The 19,983-nt window shown below is 36.5% G+C and overlaps 2 protein-coding genes across 4 annotated transcripts; both read right to left on the reverse strand.

The window, feature by feature from the left end:
- Positions 1 to 2,011: 2,011 nt before the first annotated feature.
- LOC149266324 (E3 ubiquitin-protein ligase RZFP34-like) lies at positions 2,012 to 4,658 on the reverse strand. 3 transcript variants are annotated; one of them, XM_089395727.1, is made up of 8 exons: positions 4,294 to 4,658; positions 4,083 to 4,142; positions 3,776 to 3,808; positions 3,590 to 3,667; positions 3,409 to 3,452; positions 3,245 to 3,285; positions 3,068 to 3,150; positions 2,012 to 2,049 (listed from the first exon to the last, which is right to left on the reverse strand). In XM_089395727.1, exons 1-8 carry the CDS (start codon positions 4,441 to 4,443, stop codon positions 2,014 to 2,016), a joined length of 525 nt encoding a protein of 174 aa, XP_089251853.1. In that variant the 5' UTR covers positions 4,444 to 4,658; the 3' UTR covers positions 2,012 to 2,013. The 3 variants fall into 3 exon arrangements, with proteins under 3 accessions (XP_089251853.1, XP_089251866.1, XP_089251861.1); XM_089395740.1 differs by having other exon boundaries at positions 4,083 to 4,168; positions 4,294 to 4,425; XM_089395735.1 differs by lacking the exon at positions 3,776 to 3,808.
- A 473-nt stretch (positions 4,659 to 5,131) lies between these two features.
- On the reverse strand, positions 5,132 to 6,458 carry LOC149266325 (E3 ubiquitin-protein ligase RSL1-like). Its single transcript, XM_089430306.1, has 2 exons — positions 5,700 to 6,458; positions 5,132 to 5,494 (listed from the first exon to the last, which is right to left on the reverse strand). Exons 1-2 carry the CDS (start codon positions 6,215 to 6,217, stop codon positions 5,395 to 5,397), a joined length of 618 nt encoding a protein of 205 aa, XP_089286432.1. The 5' UTR covers positions 6,218 to 6,458; the 3' UTR covers positions 5,132 to 5,394.
- Positions 6,459 to 19,983: the final 13,525 nt, after the last annotated feature.

Consider the following 19,983-nt stretch of genomic DNA (forward strand, 5'->3'; position numbering starts at 1 on the left):
AAGTATAAGCGAGTCAATGTGTCCATTGACAGCGAGAGTGCATCCTCTATGCCATGGATATTATCCATGCCAGTGATGATACAATTTCCATTACCAAAAGACTAAATAATTATGTGCAAAAACAATTCTTTCAACTTAGTGAAGTTGTTCCAAATGTAAGAACCATAATTTATCTCGACGTGACCACTCCTGATCCAATCCTCAACATTTTTGTGTCGGAGATATTTAAAAATGATGATATCTCTCCAAATGCCTTCATTAAAATTATCTCTCCACGGGGCTTTTATGATGAGAGCCAAGCCAAAAATCTTAACATCCAGGATTCCCCATCCACTAGAATCCTTAGGGATGGATACCTTTTCCCACTTGATGAAGTGAAATTTATGCTTTTCCCTCCATCCCGACCAGATGAATTAGTCCACGATGCCTTTAATTTTCTTTATAATGGCAGAAGGTAAAATATAGAGGAGTGCCCAATAAACCGCCATGTGCTGCAAAACAACCTGTGTTAGTACATATCTACCTCCAAGAGATAGCCACTGATGTGCCCAACAAAAGAGATTTTTCCTGAATTTTTCTAAAAGCCAATACTAATATGCAATTTTGTAGCTGTTCGACTTCAGTCGAAAACCGAGGAAATTAAACCCGTCACACAATGGCTGAGGGAAGAAATTAAAAATCTGAGACATGCAATTGATCTTAACGAGATCTCCATAAGAATGTACAAAGAGAGGCCGATAGGATTATTAAATTAGAATTGTTGAATTTCTCTAGAAGAGATGTTGGTTCAAGCCTAATGGATGAGCAATTTGAGCTAGCTAAAGGCCTTCTAATTACACTATTAATTCACAATATTAAAACAATCAAAATGCATCCACCTCAAATACAAATAAAACATCACCTTTGCAAAATAATACCACCAGTAAACAATTCAGGCAAGATTGCTTAAATGTTTAAAATGTATTAATTTGTGTATTAAGGATTAAAAGCAAATCACAGTTACCAATATGATTATAACAATTAGAGGAAAAATTAGTAAATCCCAACAATGAATAACTATTATCTCTTACCACATTTAGGCTTTTCAGTTCTATTAAATACTATGGAAACATATTAATTAATTTAATAGTTTCCACTGTGTGATGGTATACTAACAACAAGGTAATTCCATCATAGAATATAAGACATAGGATCTTGCAAACAAATTTAAAAAGGTCGGTAATACCATTTATGAACCAATTGATAACTTGTGTTTTTTACAATTACCTTAACCAGTGGTCTGTCCATGGTCACAATTACAAAATATTCAAGTCAGTATCATCCCCTTTGTTATGATGTTAATAGCCGTAGAGTAGTGCCGCAAAAACTCAGCGGTTACAATGAATTCTTACAGTATGCCACTGCATAGCAATTTGCAGTACAACTGTTTTTCATGCCACATAATCAGTGCTAAGGCAACCTTACAAGTGGTAAAGAGGGATACATGAATCTGAACATTTGAGAATATCAAAGATGAGATCTACATGAACTTGCAGAAGGACCTCCCCTGGTCTGCCGGGTGTTATAAGAATTGCAACTTTGACACTTGTGTGCAACAATGTGAATAATTACTTCAGAAGTTACTCCACAGTCATTGCATAAGATTCAAACCTGCTCAAATGACCAACGAGAAAGTGGTGAGGTATTTTCTCCCACGCCACTAATGGGCTCTAAAATATGCCTCCAAATGATACCACATTAACATCAGACAACTTATCATTTTTTTCTGGTAAGCTTCAGGCATTGGAGTCAAAGAAACCTACATGACAAAAAAAAATATCAGAATCCACTCAAGAAACTTAAAAAATCAATTGCCATTGGACGAAAGAAAATTTCAAATATGAGAAATCAAAATTAGCAAAAACACATATAATAAGCTACTCTTTATACAACCCATTGCAAGTTGACTTCAAGATGTTCATCTTGTCGACAATATCTACCTCTCGGTCAAGTTTCCCCCACAATTTAGACATATCACAGACAAATTTGGAGCACACTGGACAAGCAAATCTGCAAAGGACAAACAAACATGTTAGAATGGCAAGAAATTTGAAATAAAATTAAAGCTGCTACAAGCTGTGACCACAGATTGCTGAAGAAGGTACCATCAATGGGCATATCAGTGCAAGTATATCTAGTATTGTGTAATAGTATAGGTAGACTGGAAACAAGAGGTTGTGAGCCAGGGCACAAAACAGGCCACATATGAAATTTACTGAAGTGTAGCTACAGGATAACGCTTTAGGACAGTATTGCATGTAAAGCCATAGGTGGACAAGAAGGGGATTATTGATCATGTGGAATAAAATCTCAATACAGGGATATGACTATTCCAGAATTCTGATAGACATGAGCAAAGCTAATTGATCATTAAGCGAAGTCAACTGATTTTTGATGGACATGAGCAAAGTCAACTATTTAACTTTTATCATATTAAGCATATCAGGTATTCTACTATAATAAGATATCTTGCCATCACATATATAACAACTACAAGTCAGACATGGTACACAAGGCAGGACACTGAAACCACTGATGTTGTTTGTATCAGAGCAAGAGAAAAATAACATAAATGCACCCAGTATAGCTAGGTAATCCGAAGCTAGCTCTAGAAGTGGGTACGGATATCAACTGATTAGAAACAAAATCTTGTGAGTAAGAATGCTTATCATAGCAGAAATCATTGTAATCTGGTAAGGGTTCTCATTTCTTTATGGGGTAATGTAAAAGAGTAGTTCTTATGGAAGAGTTCAGATATTTCTTAGGTCAATTTATAAAATTTCATAAGACCAACGAGGAGAGTAAAATCTTCAATTGCACCTGAACATGCGTAGAACAGTCAGCATTCTATAGCTTGGTTCAGGGTGGGGTGATCCATAAAGCCAGGTTAAGGTTGGGGTGATCCATGTGTGCGTGTCTTTGTGGTACATTGAATCACGAGGGTTCAGATATCTAAATAACTTTAGTCTAAATTATGCTATAAAAAGAAAACTACAATTACTACGCTAAACAGATAAGTGTGACCTACCTCAAAACACACAGGGCAGTTGTGGTGCATTGCTTTTTCCACACAAGGGTGGCAATCCTTCAAGCGGATAGAGTGGTAACATCCTAGAAAAAGGTACATGAGCAAATAAATCATTCTCGCACTACAATGAAACAAGGGAAGAAGCGGTGATAATTTGAGAAGTCATAAAGAACATACCACATTTATAACAGTGGAAGAAATTATCGTTGCCGCCAGTTCTGAAAACCAACACAAGTAGCTAAAGTCAAAGGCAAGAAATACATCTAATACATTTCACAATAGCATGAAAGATTACTTTACAAGAGAGCAAGAAACATCAAAGGAAAAAGAGAAAAGCATACCTGCAAATTCCACATCCGTCACAGTGGTATTGCTGTTTTGAGTCCTGAAAACCAAAGTGGCAAGTACAATTAGAACCAAAAGCGTATACATCCAAACCATCTTTTTATAATTTTGTAAGAGTGAAACTCTCTGTTTTCCTGAACCAGAACTATTAAACCTGAAAAGGCATTAAAAACGTACCTCATCATCAAAGAAATTGCATTTTTCACAGAAGTACTTTCCCATACAAACACCACAAGTAACGCAGGTTTGCTGAACCTACAAAATGACAGTGCATAATCATTTTTAAAATAACTCAAGAAGCATTATAGTGTTTACCTCTAAATTTTCTGCACATTATTAAAATTAAAAAGGCTCAGCTCTTACATCTTGTTCAGTTCTACAATGTGAACAGATAACCTGCATACATACAAGAATAACTATAAATAACAAGAGCAATATACTGCAAACGTACGAGAATAACTATAAATAAACAAAAGCGATATAGTAATCCAGCAAGTTAGATAAAATTTGCTAGATAATTGACCATTTATCTTTTGAGAAGAATAAAAGTTAAACCTTTACATCTTTCAAATCTACCTTCAGAAAATTACAAAGAATACATATTGTTCAGAGCATTAAGACAAACATCATAATGAATAACATCTAACTGGAAAACAAGATAGAACCTTACCTTTCGAACTTCATGGCGCGGTACATTATGTCTGTCATGTGGATGGACATCCATTGAATTCTGTTCAGATATGAGATCAGACCATACTATACCCTCACAAATGAAATTAGAAGAGACGTAATTTTATAGTTCTATTTTAACAAGTATATAAACCAAACACAACAGTTGAACTTGAAATAGCTACGAATGAAGTAAAGAAAAAGAGGCATACTTTGGCCTCATTATGACAATTCCTACAGTCAAAGACTTCATTACAAGACGGAGCCCTTATTTGGCATCTCCGGCGGTAGTGTGAACATCTGCCATCAATTATCAGTATCAAGAAAAGACACATCAGTAAAATCATCCCTGTAAGACACATTTTTCACCACTTTGTAAGATGCATGGAGATACCAATAAGAAAATATCAAAATTATATATAATAAATAAAAGGCATAAATGTTACATTAAACAATAGTGTATTGAACATCTCCATTCTATTTCAAGGAAGAAATACCAAATACAGTATGGGTATGCATGTCAAACAATGTAGACGCTCACTACCTTAAATATTTATGTTAAGGACAACAAATGACGAGGATGAATTCCTTGACAGTTAAAAACAGAAATTTCATAGCTCCACGTTAATGAATGCTATTTTTGCACACTTCAATTCCCTGAGACTGAAGAAAATAGAGAGACACACAGAAATACTCTTCTCATGTTAGCAATACAAAGAGGTCACTTTAGCACAACCTCTTTTCTTGTTCTATTGTTCTATGAGATGAGATAGGTTTGCTTATGGCCAAAGGGATAAATAGAACAAATATGTGGGATACCATAGCCTCGCATAATATGTAAGTCTGTTCCAAAGGAAGGCCTATCGGCCTAAATATTATAATATGTTATTAATAGAAAAACCATTTCTTTATGCGTTACATCGACTCTTTATTTCTACATCACACAGAGACACGTCACTTTCAGTTGCTAATTTATATCCCATCAGAACACCGACTGTAACAGAATATTAGTAACCTCTGGGTTGTAAAGAAAAGCACTGTGCACACTAATTACTGACAGCAAACCAAAATATTCCATCCAAATACTCCATTACAAGGAACTAATTGTTGCACAAATGGCGTGAGCAGGCTTTGCCTCCTCTGCCATGGAAGTGCATTCATACAGACAATATATTTGGGGATGCTGCACAGAATCCCCATAGCACCATCTAAACACAATCCACTAACATAGTAATTACCCGGTAAAAATCATCTACAGCCTGCGTGTATTGCAAAAAATATATATCATCAGAACTCCTGGGATTATGAACCAGTCAACGTATTAAGCGGTCAACAGTTGTCCGAGGACAATTGCAGTCAGGGCTTCCATTTCTCCATGAGGTGCCACAAACGTAACAGAATTCGTGTTGGCACCTGCATTGACCATCACCAACACAGATTACTTACGAACCCAAAAACCCTGATTGCACAGTAACCGATTATTCGGTTTGTAGCGTTTTCTTTAATAAACAAGATGCCCAGGTTCAATTCTCAGCCCTAAGTCTTTATATGGGCTCTACTTTACCTGAGAATTCAACAGACAAGCGAAGAATTTCAGAAAATAAACGAAAAAACGTACCTGCAAGTAATGTGATTACACCCATAGATCAATTCAACCATCGATTTGCACTTTCCACAGCGGCGCCACTTATGATCCTCGGCCAGCTTGAGAAGCAGAAAATCCGCTTCAGTTTTGTCGGTGGTCGGCAGGCTCTGAAATTCGGAGCACTGTAAATTTGCATGCCACGGAACCTTGCAACGCACGCAGAACAACCTGTTGCAGAAGGGGCATTCCACCATTTCCACTTCCTCCACATCCAAGGTTCCAACACTTTCCTTGACAAGAAGTCCAGAGCAGTCGGAAAAGGGGCAGTATACTTTCAGGGCTTCGGGAATTTCTGCCTCCACCATTACAGCCGACCACTGCTCAAAGATCTCCGCAGGCAGAAAATACCTGCACTCATCCAGCGTCAATGCTTCTCTGCAAGTTTCATGCGGGCAATATATCTGATGCCTCCGTTGTTCGAGCATCGAGTGGATGTACCGCGTCATGCACGCCTCGCAAAAACGATGAAAGCAAAGACTGCCCTCAAACATATCGGACGACTCCTCAAAGCAAATCCCGCAGAGTTTCACGGGTACAGACTGCGAAATTATCGAGCGATCCTTGTTCAACAGAGAAAACCCTGAATCCACAATGATATTCTTCCCGGTTTCTCTTTCTCTGGCTGAAAACCCCTGCACACATGAAATAGAACCCCATCAAATTAAATAAACGGAGTGAATTGCACAACAGATAAAATAAAACCCCATAGAATAAAGTGAACGAAGTGAATTGCAACCGGAAAGATGTTCGGCTATGCCATCCTGAATCATTTTTTTGTTGTTGTGAAGCATTATGTAAATGAGATTCAAGATCTACCTGGTCATGGCAATGCCTTTGGCCGTTCCAAATAAATATTTCCTTGTCATGCAGGTTCAAATACTCCTCCCTTTTCTCAAAAGATGAAGAGGACGAACCAGCAGAGGCCGAAGCAGAGGCTGTGAGCTAAAGCAGCCCAAGCCCATCAGATGGCATTTCATTTAAAATCTCAGAAACCTGCAAAGCATAAGCGTAAGCGAAATTAGAAAGCTCCAGTACTTCAACCTCCTGAAGATTGAGTGCAAATTGTTCGTTAGATGTCTCCACGGCCTCCTGCAACTGCTCTTCAAATTCGCCATCCGATTGAGCAAAATCGGTCTGAGCAAATATTCTCTCCTCCTGGGATCGTGCAGAAACGGTGACCAGAGCCATTCTTTCTATTCGACAAGCAAGCGAAATGTTCAGGCAAGATCGATCGATTAAGGCCGAAGGCCAACCTGAAGATAAACGAATCGGTCCTCCTCTTTGAGAAAAAGAAAGAAGCAACCGAAACCCTCTGCCAATCCCTAAGATTAAGAAAAGGACAACGAAGGGACGACTGTCCACGTGTCAGCACGGTAGACAAAGGGATGACGAAAGTCTGTTCCAAAGGAAGGCCTATCGGCCTAATAAAAGATTTCTCCTCGATGGCCATCAAACCCAAGGCGACACCAAACCTGATCAAAATGTAGTGAAGTACCATCCATTGGGTCTTGGAAACCACACCAAAAGTGAGAATTTCGTCTACAAAACAACTATGAGTGATATCAATATCTCTGCCCAAATGAATGCCTTTGAACAAACCCGCTAATCGGGTAACGTTTATCTTGAGACTGAAGCAATCCATCACCATGATAAATAACAAGGCCGAGAAGGAACAACCCTGTTGCAGCCCCCTCCGTGCTTTGAACAAATCTGAGTGCAAAAATTTGGATGCCCAACTACCAATCCTCTGGAAAATATACTCGCAAAATAGTTTAGAGATATTTTCTCCTTTTTATAAATCCACTGCGAATTCCTACAATCATGTGTGAATTCCTGTGATAACACACAAATTCCTGCAGTCACAGGCAAAATCTTGTAATCGTGAATTCCTCCGATTATGCGTGAATTTTTGCAATCTGGCCCTTTTCTGTAAAAATGTTCAATCTCCTCTCTCTTGACTCTTCCGGGACTATAAACTCTTCCAGAAATCTACTACTCTATCCCTCTACCACCTACTACTCGATCACTAGCTCAATATCACTATTAAATCACCTGCTATAGGAAAATCAATTTTCCTTGATCACTAAGTATATGCACTGGTGTGTTACTATTGTGACTACTCCTGCAACTACATCTGCATCCTTTCTACCTTAGACTTCTCTCACTGCACGATCCCTGCAAATGGATAGCTCGCTCTGTGAAAGGACTTATTGATGCTATTGCAACATCACTTCTGGCTCAAACTTCTCTCCCTTGCTCGATCTTTGTAACTAGGTAGCTCGCTTTGCTAAGGAAACTCGTACTATTGGTTTTATCTCCATCTACCCCATCGACCTCCTCTTATAATCTCAAGTTGAGACTTCAATGACCACGATTAAATCTTAATCGATGGTTGAGATCATCTCTAAGTCGATCCATGTGAGTTTATGGAGAATTCTCACCTTTTTCAATTAATTCCTATTAATTATTCGATTTCCCCAAGTTAGGCTTGGGCATTTTTAAAATATTGACTAATTAATTTAATTGAGTTGTATCTAGATGGAATTTCCAAAAACGATTTATGGGTTTTAGAGAACTTATGTGTTTTAGCCTCTCCACAAAGTTTGAGACTAGAATACCATCTGATGCTACCAAAAACAACACTCCCTCTTAGTGAGGAAGGTGATATAGTGTTGCACTGCTACAACACCCTATCTCTACATCATCCTTCCATACATGCTACTGATGTCTGACAAATCTAGCTGCCTGCCACTGTCCATTAACCACTGCACTAACTCTTATTCATTTGCTACTTGTTGTAGTTGAAACTTGTTGAATTTGTGTTGCTATTTACACTGCATTGTACAACCTGTATTACTGCCAACCATGCACTTGCACTGCAACCCAACTAATGCTCCCTCTCACTGTTGTTGCAACTACTGTAACTGAGAAGTATCTGGATTAAGTTTGTCTCATTGGTGCAAATTTCTATTGAGTCTTTGATTGCTACTACCCTTTGTACTGTCTACTGGGAAATATGTGATTTTGTTGACTTTGCACTATGCCTCTTGTACTGCTATCAACACTGCTCTACGCCCCTCAACATCTGACTACAATTAGTTTGCAACTATCACTCTAGAACTGACTGCACTAATTGACATTGATCCTCTTGCTACTGAATATTGTGGGCCCCTGTAGCAAGGTAATGATCCATGAGGAAGCACATGTCTGATACACCCTTGAAGGATCCCCAAATATTTGCAACTCCAAACTCTAATCTACTCATATTGTTGTTGCTACTACTCTACTGCTATCTCTACATTGTTGTTTCAAGTACTATAATAATGAGTCTGATCTCCCCATATCTTGAAGTGTTAGCTTCCATATGGTTTCTCCCTTTGAAGTTAGACTCCCTCTAAGTTTCGATCTCCCTATGGGAAATCTCTCCGCCCCCTCCTAGAAACTTACACTATCCTCCTACATTGGAAACTGGACTGCGTAGCTTTGTGCTGGGAATCTTTTGGCTGGAATTGCACCTACATACTGTGACTGGGAAATTATCATTTCCTGTGTCACTACAACTAGTTCTGTAACTGTCTCTCGAGTATTGTTTGCAACTAGCTATGTAGTTGTCATCTGAATGACTAACTGCACCTGTTGACACCGAACCTACCACTATGATATTGTGGGCTCCTACAACAAAGGTGATGGTCCCACTGCAACAATCTGGAATTGATCTCACTGATCTCGTTGTTGCAACTGTGTTGAACCCTGCCCATTCGACACATTGTAGTTTCATATTCTGCCTCCACCTGGATCTGGTGCACCACTATCTCCTTTCAAACCTAATCCTGGATGAGACCCTTCTTTTCTTTACGACTCATGCTGGATAACTCATACTTCCTTTGACACTTGTCTGGAAATCGATATGTTGTCCAAATCTCCATTACGGCTAACTCGAATGGACTGCTCTAGCAATCTCGTGTGAACATCTCTAGAAAGTTGCAAAATACGCGAAACTCAAAAATTGGGAAATAAATCAGGAAGCTCCCTCTCTTCCTTGCGACCCTGCTGCTACTACTCGTACTCCCTGAGTAATGCGCAGATCTGCTCTTGTTTTGCCTCCAAATGTCCTTCTCCAACCAATGTACTACCTTCAACTACTCATTGAGACTACTCGCTCAACCTTCCACACGTCCTTCTTCGAGAATTGGCACACAATCTACAATCTTTGCAACTCAAACTGGCTACTATAACAAAACTACACGGCTTGCTACAACTGGAAATCTAGAATCTCCTCCTAAAAACTAGATCTAGAAACCCTCTTAGAAAACTAGAATTCCCCCCATTGTATGTGATTTTTCTCTTCCACCCGACGTCGATTTCGCACTGCAAAACTGCTGCAAAAACAGTTGTGCCCATATCTGCTCAACAAAATTATTGATTTGCTCACCTAAACCCTCTATCCAACAAATCTATTAGAAAGTTTTGCAAGTTCCTGCAATCACACTATGAATTCCTGCAATCACGCGTGAATTCTTGTAACCGTGAATTCCTGCAAATACGGGCAAATTTCTATAATTGCGAATTCTTGCAATTACACATGAATTCTTGTAGTGCGACCCTCTCGCTATTGAGCCTGGTCGACTTTTTTGTTGGCTGCAAACTAAATATCGAACCCTTGCCTCTGCAATTCGTACTTTGCACAAATATGGAAAAATTCACTCAGACCTCCCTCCGAACTGCAAAATTTTCTCCCTTTCTCTACTGAGCTTTTGATATGATCAACAATGCTCTAATACCATCTAAAAAATCCTTGAAATGCAACAACTGGAAATTATTCATCTAATTGGTTAATTATTAAGCAATTTATTTGCTATGACAAACAACGAATAATTCACACTGCAATTCTTCACAAATAAAAATTTAAACTGCGGAAATAAAATATGCGGAGTTGAGAAATTTAGAGCAATCACACACACAATTTAACACCGTTATTTTTGGGCAACTGTCTGTGGAAAAAAACCAATGCGGGAAAATCAGTGTAGCAAATGAGGGTTTTATTATTATATGCAACAACAAATCTGTGTACAAAAATATGAATGCCTAACTGGCAATCCTCCAGAAAATATACTTGCAAAATAGTTTGGAGAAATTTTCTCCCTTTTGTAAATCCACTGCAAATTCGTGTAACTACGAATTTCTGCAATCACTCGCGAATTCCTGTAATTGTGAATTCCTGCAATCACGTGTGAATTCTTGCGATTACATACAAATTCCTACAGTAATGTGCAAATTTCCCGTAATGGTGAATCCTTGCAATCACGCACGAATTCCCACAATCACATGTGAATTCTTGCAATGTGGCCCCTTTCTGCAGAAATATTCAGCCTCCTCTCTCCCGACTCTTCCAGAATTGGAAACTCCTCCGGAAATTTGCTACTTTGCCCCTTTGCCACCTATTACTCGATCACTGGTTTGTTCTCACTGCTAAATCACTTGCTACTGGAAAATCAAGTTGCCTTGATCGCTAAGTATCTGCACTGATGTGTTATTGCTGCAACTACTCAAGTAGCTACCCTGTGTCCTTTTTGCCTCAAACTTATCTCCCTGCTCGATCTGCTAAGGAACTTGTTGCTGCTACTCTGCCGCTGCTGTAACATCCATTTTGCCTTTAACTTCTCTCACTTCCTCTATCTATGCAATTGGGTAACTCGATCTACCAATGAAACTCACACTACTGGTGTTATCTCCATCTACCCCATCGACCTCCTCTTATAATCTCCAGTTGAGACTTTAACGACCACGATTAAATTTTAATCAATGGTTGTGATCATCTCTATGTCGATCCATGTCAGTTTCTGAAGAATTCTCACCTTCCTTTATTAACTCCTATTAATTAAATGATTTCCTTAAGTTAGACTTATGCATTTTTTAATTGTCAACTAATTAATTCAATTGAGCTATCTCCAGGTAGAATTTCCATAAATGATTTCTGGATTTTGGAGAACTCATGTGTTTTAGCCTCTCCACAAAGTTTGAGACTAGAACACCATCCGATGCCACAAAAACTAATATTAATTAGTGAGTTAACCAACACCATATAAAAATCAATGTTAAACTTGCATATATTTTTCGTGTGTTTCCAATCCTACACCCCATTAAGTCTCAACCAATTATAGGGTGAGAATAAAACTCAACCCAAGTTTTAAGGTCCTTATCATGTAAAAGAAAAAGTGGGTGGCATGGCTTGTGTATTGAGTATTCTCAATACGCTCATCATATTTGATACCAATTTCAAAATCTTGTGTCAATAAAAGAAGAAATTAAGTGATGAGATGGTTGTTGAAATAGAAATTCTTATCACTATTAAAGAAAGAAAGTTGACACTAAAATCACATGGCATCCATGAATGAGCAATAAACAAAATTACAACTATGAGATTAAACAGAAGGGAAATCTAGCCAAGAATACAACTTAGGAGCCCTATTTATAAGGAACACTCACTTCATCTCAATCTTTATCACAAGTGGTCATCTACTAAAACAAAATGAGTGTTCATTTTGAGTTTCACGTGTTAGAAGGCATAAACATATTGGTATACGTTGAATTATTTTTTGTAAATAGAGTGGTTTAGGGTCCAAATCTTTTTACTCTTGAAATAAAGGCTTTATCATAGAGTCTGCCCACAATTTCTTCCACAATTACACCATATTAATCATCCTACATGCCAAAAAGAAATTTACATTGTCAAAATTGCTCCTCTTGCCTGCTTCACACAAATGCTTTTGTATTTTTTTTTTTTGGAGTTATGTGATATTTTTAGTCCCTGCCATTTGGCAATGGCCAGGGACTATAGGAATCGATATGGCGATATTTAGCATTAATTGAGCTGCTTGTTCACCTGCTTGTTAGCTTCGCTCATCACTTATAATCAAAGTTTTTAATCGTATATGGTTTCACCGTGTTATTTGGCCTCTTCCCGAGGCAGACGAGGAGGAACCATATATTATTTGGTTTCTAAGAGGGTTATATTAATGGTATAAGTTCACAGCCTGAACTAATACTAACATTAGTCTCTAGTGTTAAATGCTATGTTATTTGCTATACTTGTTCGAGTTAGAACTTAGCTCTGCCACCTGCACACCATCTGTTTTATAACTTCCACGTGCAAACCATGGATTGCCACCTATGGTTCCATCGCCACCTGTAGTTCCAGTTTAACCTAGCTTTGACCTGCACTAAGTTCACTTTGGGCCGCTTGTTCAGGTGCCGAGGCTTCAAGCAATTGAATCAATTGAATCAGGAACTCTGGCAGGTCCAGCATCTAAGGCGTATCAGGAACTCTGGCAGGTCCAGCATCTAAGGCGTATAAGGCAGCAGGAGGAGGTCTAGCATCTAAGGCCTTTTTCTGCATGTAGGTTCTTCGTACTTGCACCTGCATGGAGGAGGAAGCAAGAGAAAAATGATAATACACTCTACTTCTTTCTGTATTAGCAGAAATATATATTATGTATTGATTTTATAACTTACCCCTTTTCATATGTGCTCAGGGTTGCGAGCTTGGAACCAGAGAAGCTGCGTAACTTCTTCTAGGTAAAACTGCAAAACAACCCAACAATCAATAATAATTTTGCAATCATCTGTTTGAAAATTTCTTAGCTAAACAACAGCCTGGTACATGTTTCATACCCAATTCTATTTCTTTAGAAATTTTATCTTAGTTACGCAATTACCAGAGGTTTGATTGGAGGCCACGGTTTGCTCTGCTATCTGCGCGCCCAAGACTTGTGCTGTAATAACTGCTTGGTCCATCTGCTTCTGAGCAGCAGATTTCTGCTCCTCAACAGCAGTAGCCGCTGCCTAACGAGCGGCGAGTGCTGCTGCTTGCTTACCACCTTCTTGCTGTGCAAACTGTTGTTCAACAGCTGCCCGAGCCTTATCTTGAGCTTCTCTTTGCTTGGTATAAGCATGCTTGATTACTTCCTGAGCTTCCTGCTGGGCTACAAACGCCTCTTTCGCTGCCTCTTTTGCCTACAAGTGTCCCAAAAGAGAAAATGGTATTTTGGTCAAGATAACCTAAAATTAGTGTCCAAATTTACTGCCAAACACAAAGAGGCCGATTGTATTGATCTAATTTACACGAATTTTCTTGAAATGTTCCTCGTTGTGTATTCATTGATAAGCAAGGAAGCTCTATTGACAAAATTATTTATAGACTGAAAGTTGCAGACGCAGAGATTCTCATGAATAAATAATAAAATATATCGCTGCCTGCTTCCATGAATAAATAATAAAATATATCGCTGCCTGCTTCCGAGGTCCATCTTATATGTCTTTTCGCCTGAAGGAGGACTCTGAAAAGCAGAAACTTTGAGATATACAAAATATAGTGGAAACGTCAATTTTGTTTTGTTATTTAGCTTCGAAAATGTTAAAATTAGAGTAAACATTTTATAATTTGTCAGCTGTCAAAACTGTCGCTGATCCATCATTAAAAGCCATTTCCATTTCATACTTCAAACAAACAAAGTAAAATGAAAATGCATCTCACCTCCGTAGTAGCAGTGGCAATGGCGATTTGTTGTCATATTTTCCACCTGTAAAGACCACTGAGCACAATGGGCTCAGTTGAGAGCTCATTCAAAGATTTAAAGACACATTCATAGCCGTGATGCTTGCGAGCACTAGTCCGTTGTCTTTGCATTTGTATTAACAAGATTTCTGAGATAAGCTTGAGACATAGTTGCAACATAACGTAGTTCCAGCTAAAAGTCTCCGGAGACAGATATCTGGCATCTAATTAAAAAAAAAATTAATTAGAAAACTGATCACCGTTACGAAGAAAATTATGGAATTCAGAGATACCTCTTCTTGGACTCGGAAAGGATTGAAACTCTGTGCATCTTTTGATTCACCTGCAGTTTGCTGCTACTGTACACCCCTTTCTTTTTTTGTAGCAGATGGCGGTGATGCTTGCGAGTACTGATCCGTTGTCTTTGCATTTGCCTCTTGCACTGATGACATTTTATGATCTTGTGGCAGGCTGCAGCTTACAGCAAAAGGCACATGGCTTGCATGCAATGCACGTGGTAAGTGAGAGATAAAGTGGCTGGTCGTCATAAGTTGTCCAATACTAACAAACTTTTATAATGACTTTGATAAGGTGCACGACGAATTTTATAATGACTTTGATAAGGTGCACGACGAATGGAACTTTCGGTTATTATAATTGAAGCTGTTCGCATTTTTAATGTCATTAAAAAAAACCAATCATACTCAGAATCATTATCAATCACGACGACTCGAACATTGATTTTAACAAAAGAAATTATTTCACCTTATTCCTGTTGACGTTGTGCTATAGATAGAGTTTCAATAAAATCATAAATTATTTGAAATCACAAATAAATATATCAGCAACTGAGGGGTCTTAGGGTTGTTGATTGACTAACACTACCCTTTTCATTTACGGTTCATAATTTCATTCATTTTTTGCTTAACGACCACAACGTAGTTCTGGTTATATTGCGTTTTGTCGTTAGTCCTATGTCATTTTGTGTTGGTTGGAACTAGCATTATTTTTGCATTATCGATTCCGGCATCCAGCTCGAGGGCCACACTTCTCGGGTAATTTTTTTTTCTTGTATTACTAAGGTTTTTGCCAGCGATTTTTGGGTTTCCTTGCACAAATTCTGTGCCAAACGTGTTCGATGCTACAGTGGTTGTAACCCTTTTTACCGTTCCTACACAATTTGTTAGGGAAATGGATCTGGTTTTTCTTCCGGTGCGGCAGAGTTTAGGATTATCAGTAAGTAATTTTTTTTCTTCTATATCTGCCAATACCATATCTTTCATAAGACTCGAGATAAGGGATTTCGTCAGTTCTATCGATTTTATGACCCTAAGCAATGATGGCTATAATGGCTATAATCTTTGGTGTTTTATTTTTCGTGGATAACACGTTTATATTGAATAATCTTGATAAAAAATCCTATATAAGAACATGCTGGCCTTCTTCAGTCCTGAAAAGGCTACAACAATAGTCTCCAACACCATTATATTGAATAATCTTGATAAAAAATTCTATATAACACTATGCCGCCCTCTTCAGTCCTGAAAAGGCTACAACAAAATACGAATGCAAGCTACAACTAAAAAAACCATATACTAAAGCTAAAGGCCATATACTAAAGCTACACGAGGGTACAAGGTGACAACTGAAGGCTCCAACAGAAAGTCATTTAATGAAGGTCTACAAATGATTTATAAATGACCAGAAATCTCCCTATCCTATACTCTTAGAAAAGATAAAGCAGCGGCGAGGCGACTACTCGTATACTTGGAGGATCGAGAAGACGGTTTGAACGAAGGTGAGCAAAGGCGCAATTATTGACCCCGCCAGAGCTAGAACTTTCCAACGCGATGAGAAATAGTCTTGGGCAAACCACACCTTAAACCTACTTTCGGAGTGCTCCATCATATCATCATTCAGTTTCTTGAAGATGTCTTGTCGTGGCAGGGTGACTCCCCTGCATAGACCATTGAAGAGCTCTGCAACTTATCATCATTCAGTTTCTTGAAGATGTCTTGTCGTGGCAGGGTGACTCCCCTGCATAGACCATTGAAGAGCTCCGCAACCTTTGCGTCAGGCTGAACTTAATGCAGGGACTTGCTGCCTCGCAGCTTCCCTTGTTAACTTATGTTATGATATAAATGCACCTTTCGAGTCATTTGAACCCTTGTTGTTTTGGCCTTTTGACTTCGAGGTCAAAGTCTGTTAAGGGGAAAGCATGTTGCCTAAACTCAATATCTTTATATGAAATGAGACTTGCATGAGATGAGATGTATTATACGGAAGTTTGCAATTTGCAATAACGTTTTATTTTTCATTTTTTAAATCATGTATTAATGATTGTAAAAGGTCATTTTCATATAATAAGGATGTAAATATTTTTATTAATGATTTGTACTTAAATTTATATTTATATATATATATATATATATATAGAATTTTCTTATTGTGTGTATTTTCTACTCGAGCAATTTATTCCAAAAAGATTTATTGAAATGTTCCTTTCCATATATTCATTTCTATACCTTCAATATGCTTGGGTGTGTATTGCCACCATGATTTTATATGTTTATCTGTTTATTTGTTTTTTAAGTTTTACTATCTTAATTATTCCTCTAATTTCAATATTAGTTACCATTTTGGAATAATCACACTACACATATTAATTGAAAGGTCCTATTAGTTGGCTAGTTGAAAGTTGATATTTTATTTAGGATTAAAATTTAAATATTTGTTCACTTTAATGGTGATCATTAACACACCACCATTGATATACTCTAACTTCTCACTGGTAGAGATGAAGATAATTGTGAAGTAATCTATTTAATGTAAATTGTTATGAAAAAATAGCTTTTCAATTTTCTAACATATTTTTCTAATAGTATTTTTAAAGGACTTAACTATTAGTGTATAAACATTTTCTACTTCATAATTAAAATCATGTACGTGATTATGCTCCATAACCAACTTCATAATTTTATGTAAAAACTGAATTTTAGAAAATATAAAATTCAAGTAGATTACTTAAATAGAATATTATAAAACACAATTTTAATGTTCATGTGATATGGATACGGGCTAACACAAATGATCAAAGTGCTTGGCCTTAAGTCAAGAAGTTAACAAGGTCGGATAGCTAGCGTTTCCTATCACTTAGCTTAAATAAAATATTTTGATGTCATGATGTGTTGTAAGAAGTACTCCCAACAATAATAAAATTGTAAAATGAATTATATGAATATTTATTTAACCCTCTTTCTTTATTGATTTTTTTAATGTAATTAAGCGTGTATATATATAGAGAGAGAGTGTGTGTGTGTTTTTATTTTGTTTGCTAAGTTTTGTGAGTCGTGAGATGACTGTTGGATTAACCATTGGCTTGAGAAACTACAACCCATGGGACTCTAAATTGTAAAAAACAGTAGGGGATCTCACTGACCTATGCCACACCAACACTTAACATGACTAATTTTTTCCCCACGGAATTTCGAACCCGTGACCTTCACATCACACCCCATCACTTTCTATTCTACTCACCAATAAAATGCTTTAACTATAACAATTTTTGTTTTATTTTTAATTGCTTTGAATATTATATGAATAGTTAACATTCAAATATTTTATTTAACATGAACATCAAAATATTTTGTTTATGCTTACATTTTTCACATCAAAATATTTATATCTATTTTTGAAATATTTTATTTATGATTAAAGTTAAAAAATCATTTATTTATTTATTTGTTTCCTTGCTTTCTCTCTATATATAAATAGGTAAAAATTAAGTTAATATTGGAATATTAGTGAATACAAATATATCAATATTTTATTTCAAACTTGAATAAAGAAAGTTAAATGGCTATCCAGTATTGGAAAATAAAAGTACCATAATTTTTTTATTGTCAATTACTTTTATCACTTTTTAAATACAAAATTGATATAATTGAAATATTTCATTTATGATTAGCATAGAACTATATTTTTATTATTATTATATCTTTTTAAATATTATATATCAATATTTGTCAAGAAAAAAAGGAAATAGACCTATTTAATACATTCGGATATAATATCATTATTATTTTAAAAGACATCTCCTCTATGATAAAGAAATAATAAACTTAATTTAAACTCTTGAATATCAATGATAATCTAGTGAATACGTAAGGGTGTGCAACACATCACCAAGCTTAATTGTATAAATTTATCATTAAGTTTTCAAGAGATTAATTTTTGAAGCGACATTGATTTATGAAATAAAATATGGATGCTTTACTTGTGGAAACTCATACGTGTATATTGCTTGCATATAAAAAATGATATTGCGGTGAACTCCTCCATCCAAAGGAAAAAGAAAGTCAACTAAATCATATACAATTTTTTGGTAAAACAATTTGTATATTCCATAACTAGGAAATGGATAAAGAAACAAAGAAACAAAGAAAAACACTAACATGTCTTTTAACAATCCGTAGATACCATAATTAAAAAATGGTTAAAAGAAACAAAGTAATAGAGGAAAGCTCTTACCGCTCTGTGAAGTGTTCCCGTGACCCTTTTTACAGTTTGTGTGGTATTTTTTCAAAGAATTTTCAAATTCAATTGATTTTATTGGACCCCACTAATCCTTTGTGTATGAAGTCCGTATAATTTAAAACATTGAAATAAAGATGTAAATTGAAGGCCAGAAAATCTTTATCGCTTTGCCATGTAGGAGATCATTCTCTACATATTTTAACGCTGTGAAATGTCTCTGGTAATGGTAATTATGTAAGGCTGCAGTGACATGTGGAGAACGATAAATGCCAATAAAGCCCACGTGAACAAGGATTTTCCTCTCACAATTCATTCATTGGGAGATTGTAATTTCAAGGGCACAAAGTATTACTTGCATTTTAATATATTAACACTTCATAAATGGCGGTAGATAAATTTCGGATTTACCTCCATTGAATGCGCTGAAGGTGACAATGCAAAGTACAACGATGGCATAATAAGACTATAACCAATAGAATGAGAGAAAAAAAAACAAAATATTTTTTTACAATAAATAATTTTAATTTTATAATGTTAACTTTAGATAGCAGTTTTAATTTTTTGGTCAATAGATAACTAATTGGGAAGTCAACAAATTTTTGAATATGTTATGCCTGCAAGCGACAGGATAATAATCACTCACTTGAGTGGCATCATCAAAATAGACAATATCACAATAATGCATCAAGGGTGACATCATCGAGATAGAGGACATCACAATAATGCATTACATCTCAAGAGTATAGATGATAAAGGTAAATATATTAATTTAAAGTATAGATGATAAAGATAAAAATATTCATTTAAAATATATAAATGATGAAAGTAAAAATGTGCATTTTAAATGGACATCTTCACATCTCACCTCGATATTTAATAACTTTATTAGATCACCAATACTTCAACACAAAATACTCAAATGAGACAACCTTTCTTTCCCTGATATGATCTAAGGAATATAATATTAACAATAAGATACCACATCAACAATATTATTGAGTGAATTTTAAATATTAAAGAGAAATCGAGAACAGTTCCGCAACAGGAACATTAAGGACACTTGTACAAAGTTTAGGGAAGTGTCTAAATTCTCTTCCATGATGTATAAAAATAGGAAGAAAGATGAAGAAAACAAATAATATTGTCAACCATCAATTTATTTTTTCA

This window comes from Pinus tabuliformis, chromosome 6 (assembly GCF_031772625.1).
Source record: "Pinus tabuliformis cultivar Carrire ecotype Pingquan chromosome 6, CPIR1, whole genome shotgun sequence".
Classification (NCBI taxonomy): Eukaryota; Viridiplantae; Streptophyta; class Pinopsida; order Pinales; family Pinaceae; genus Pinus; species Pinus tabuliformis.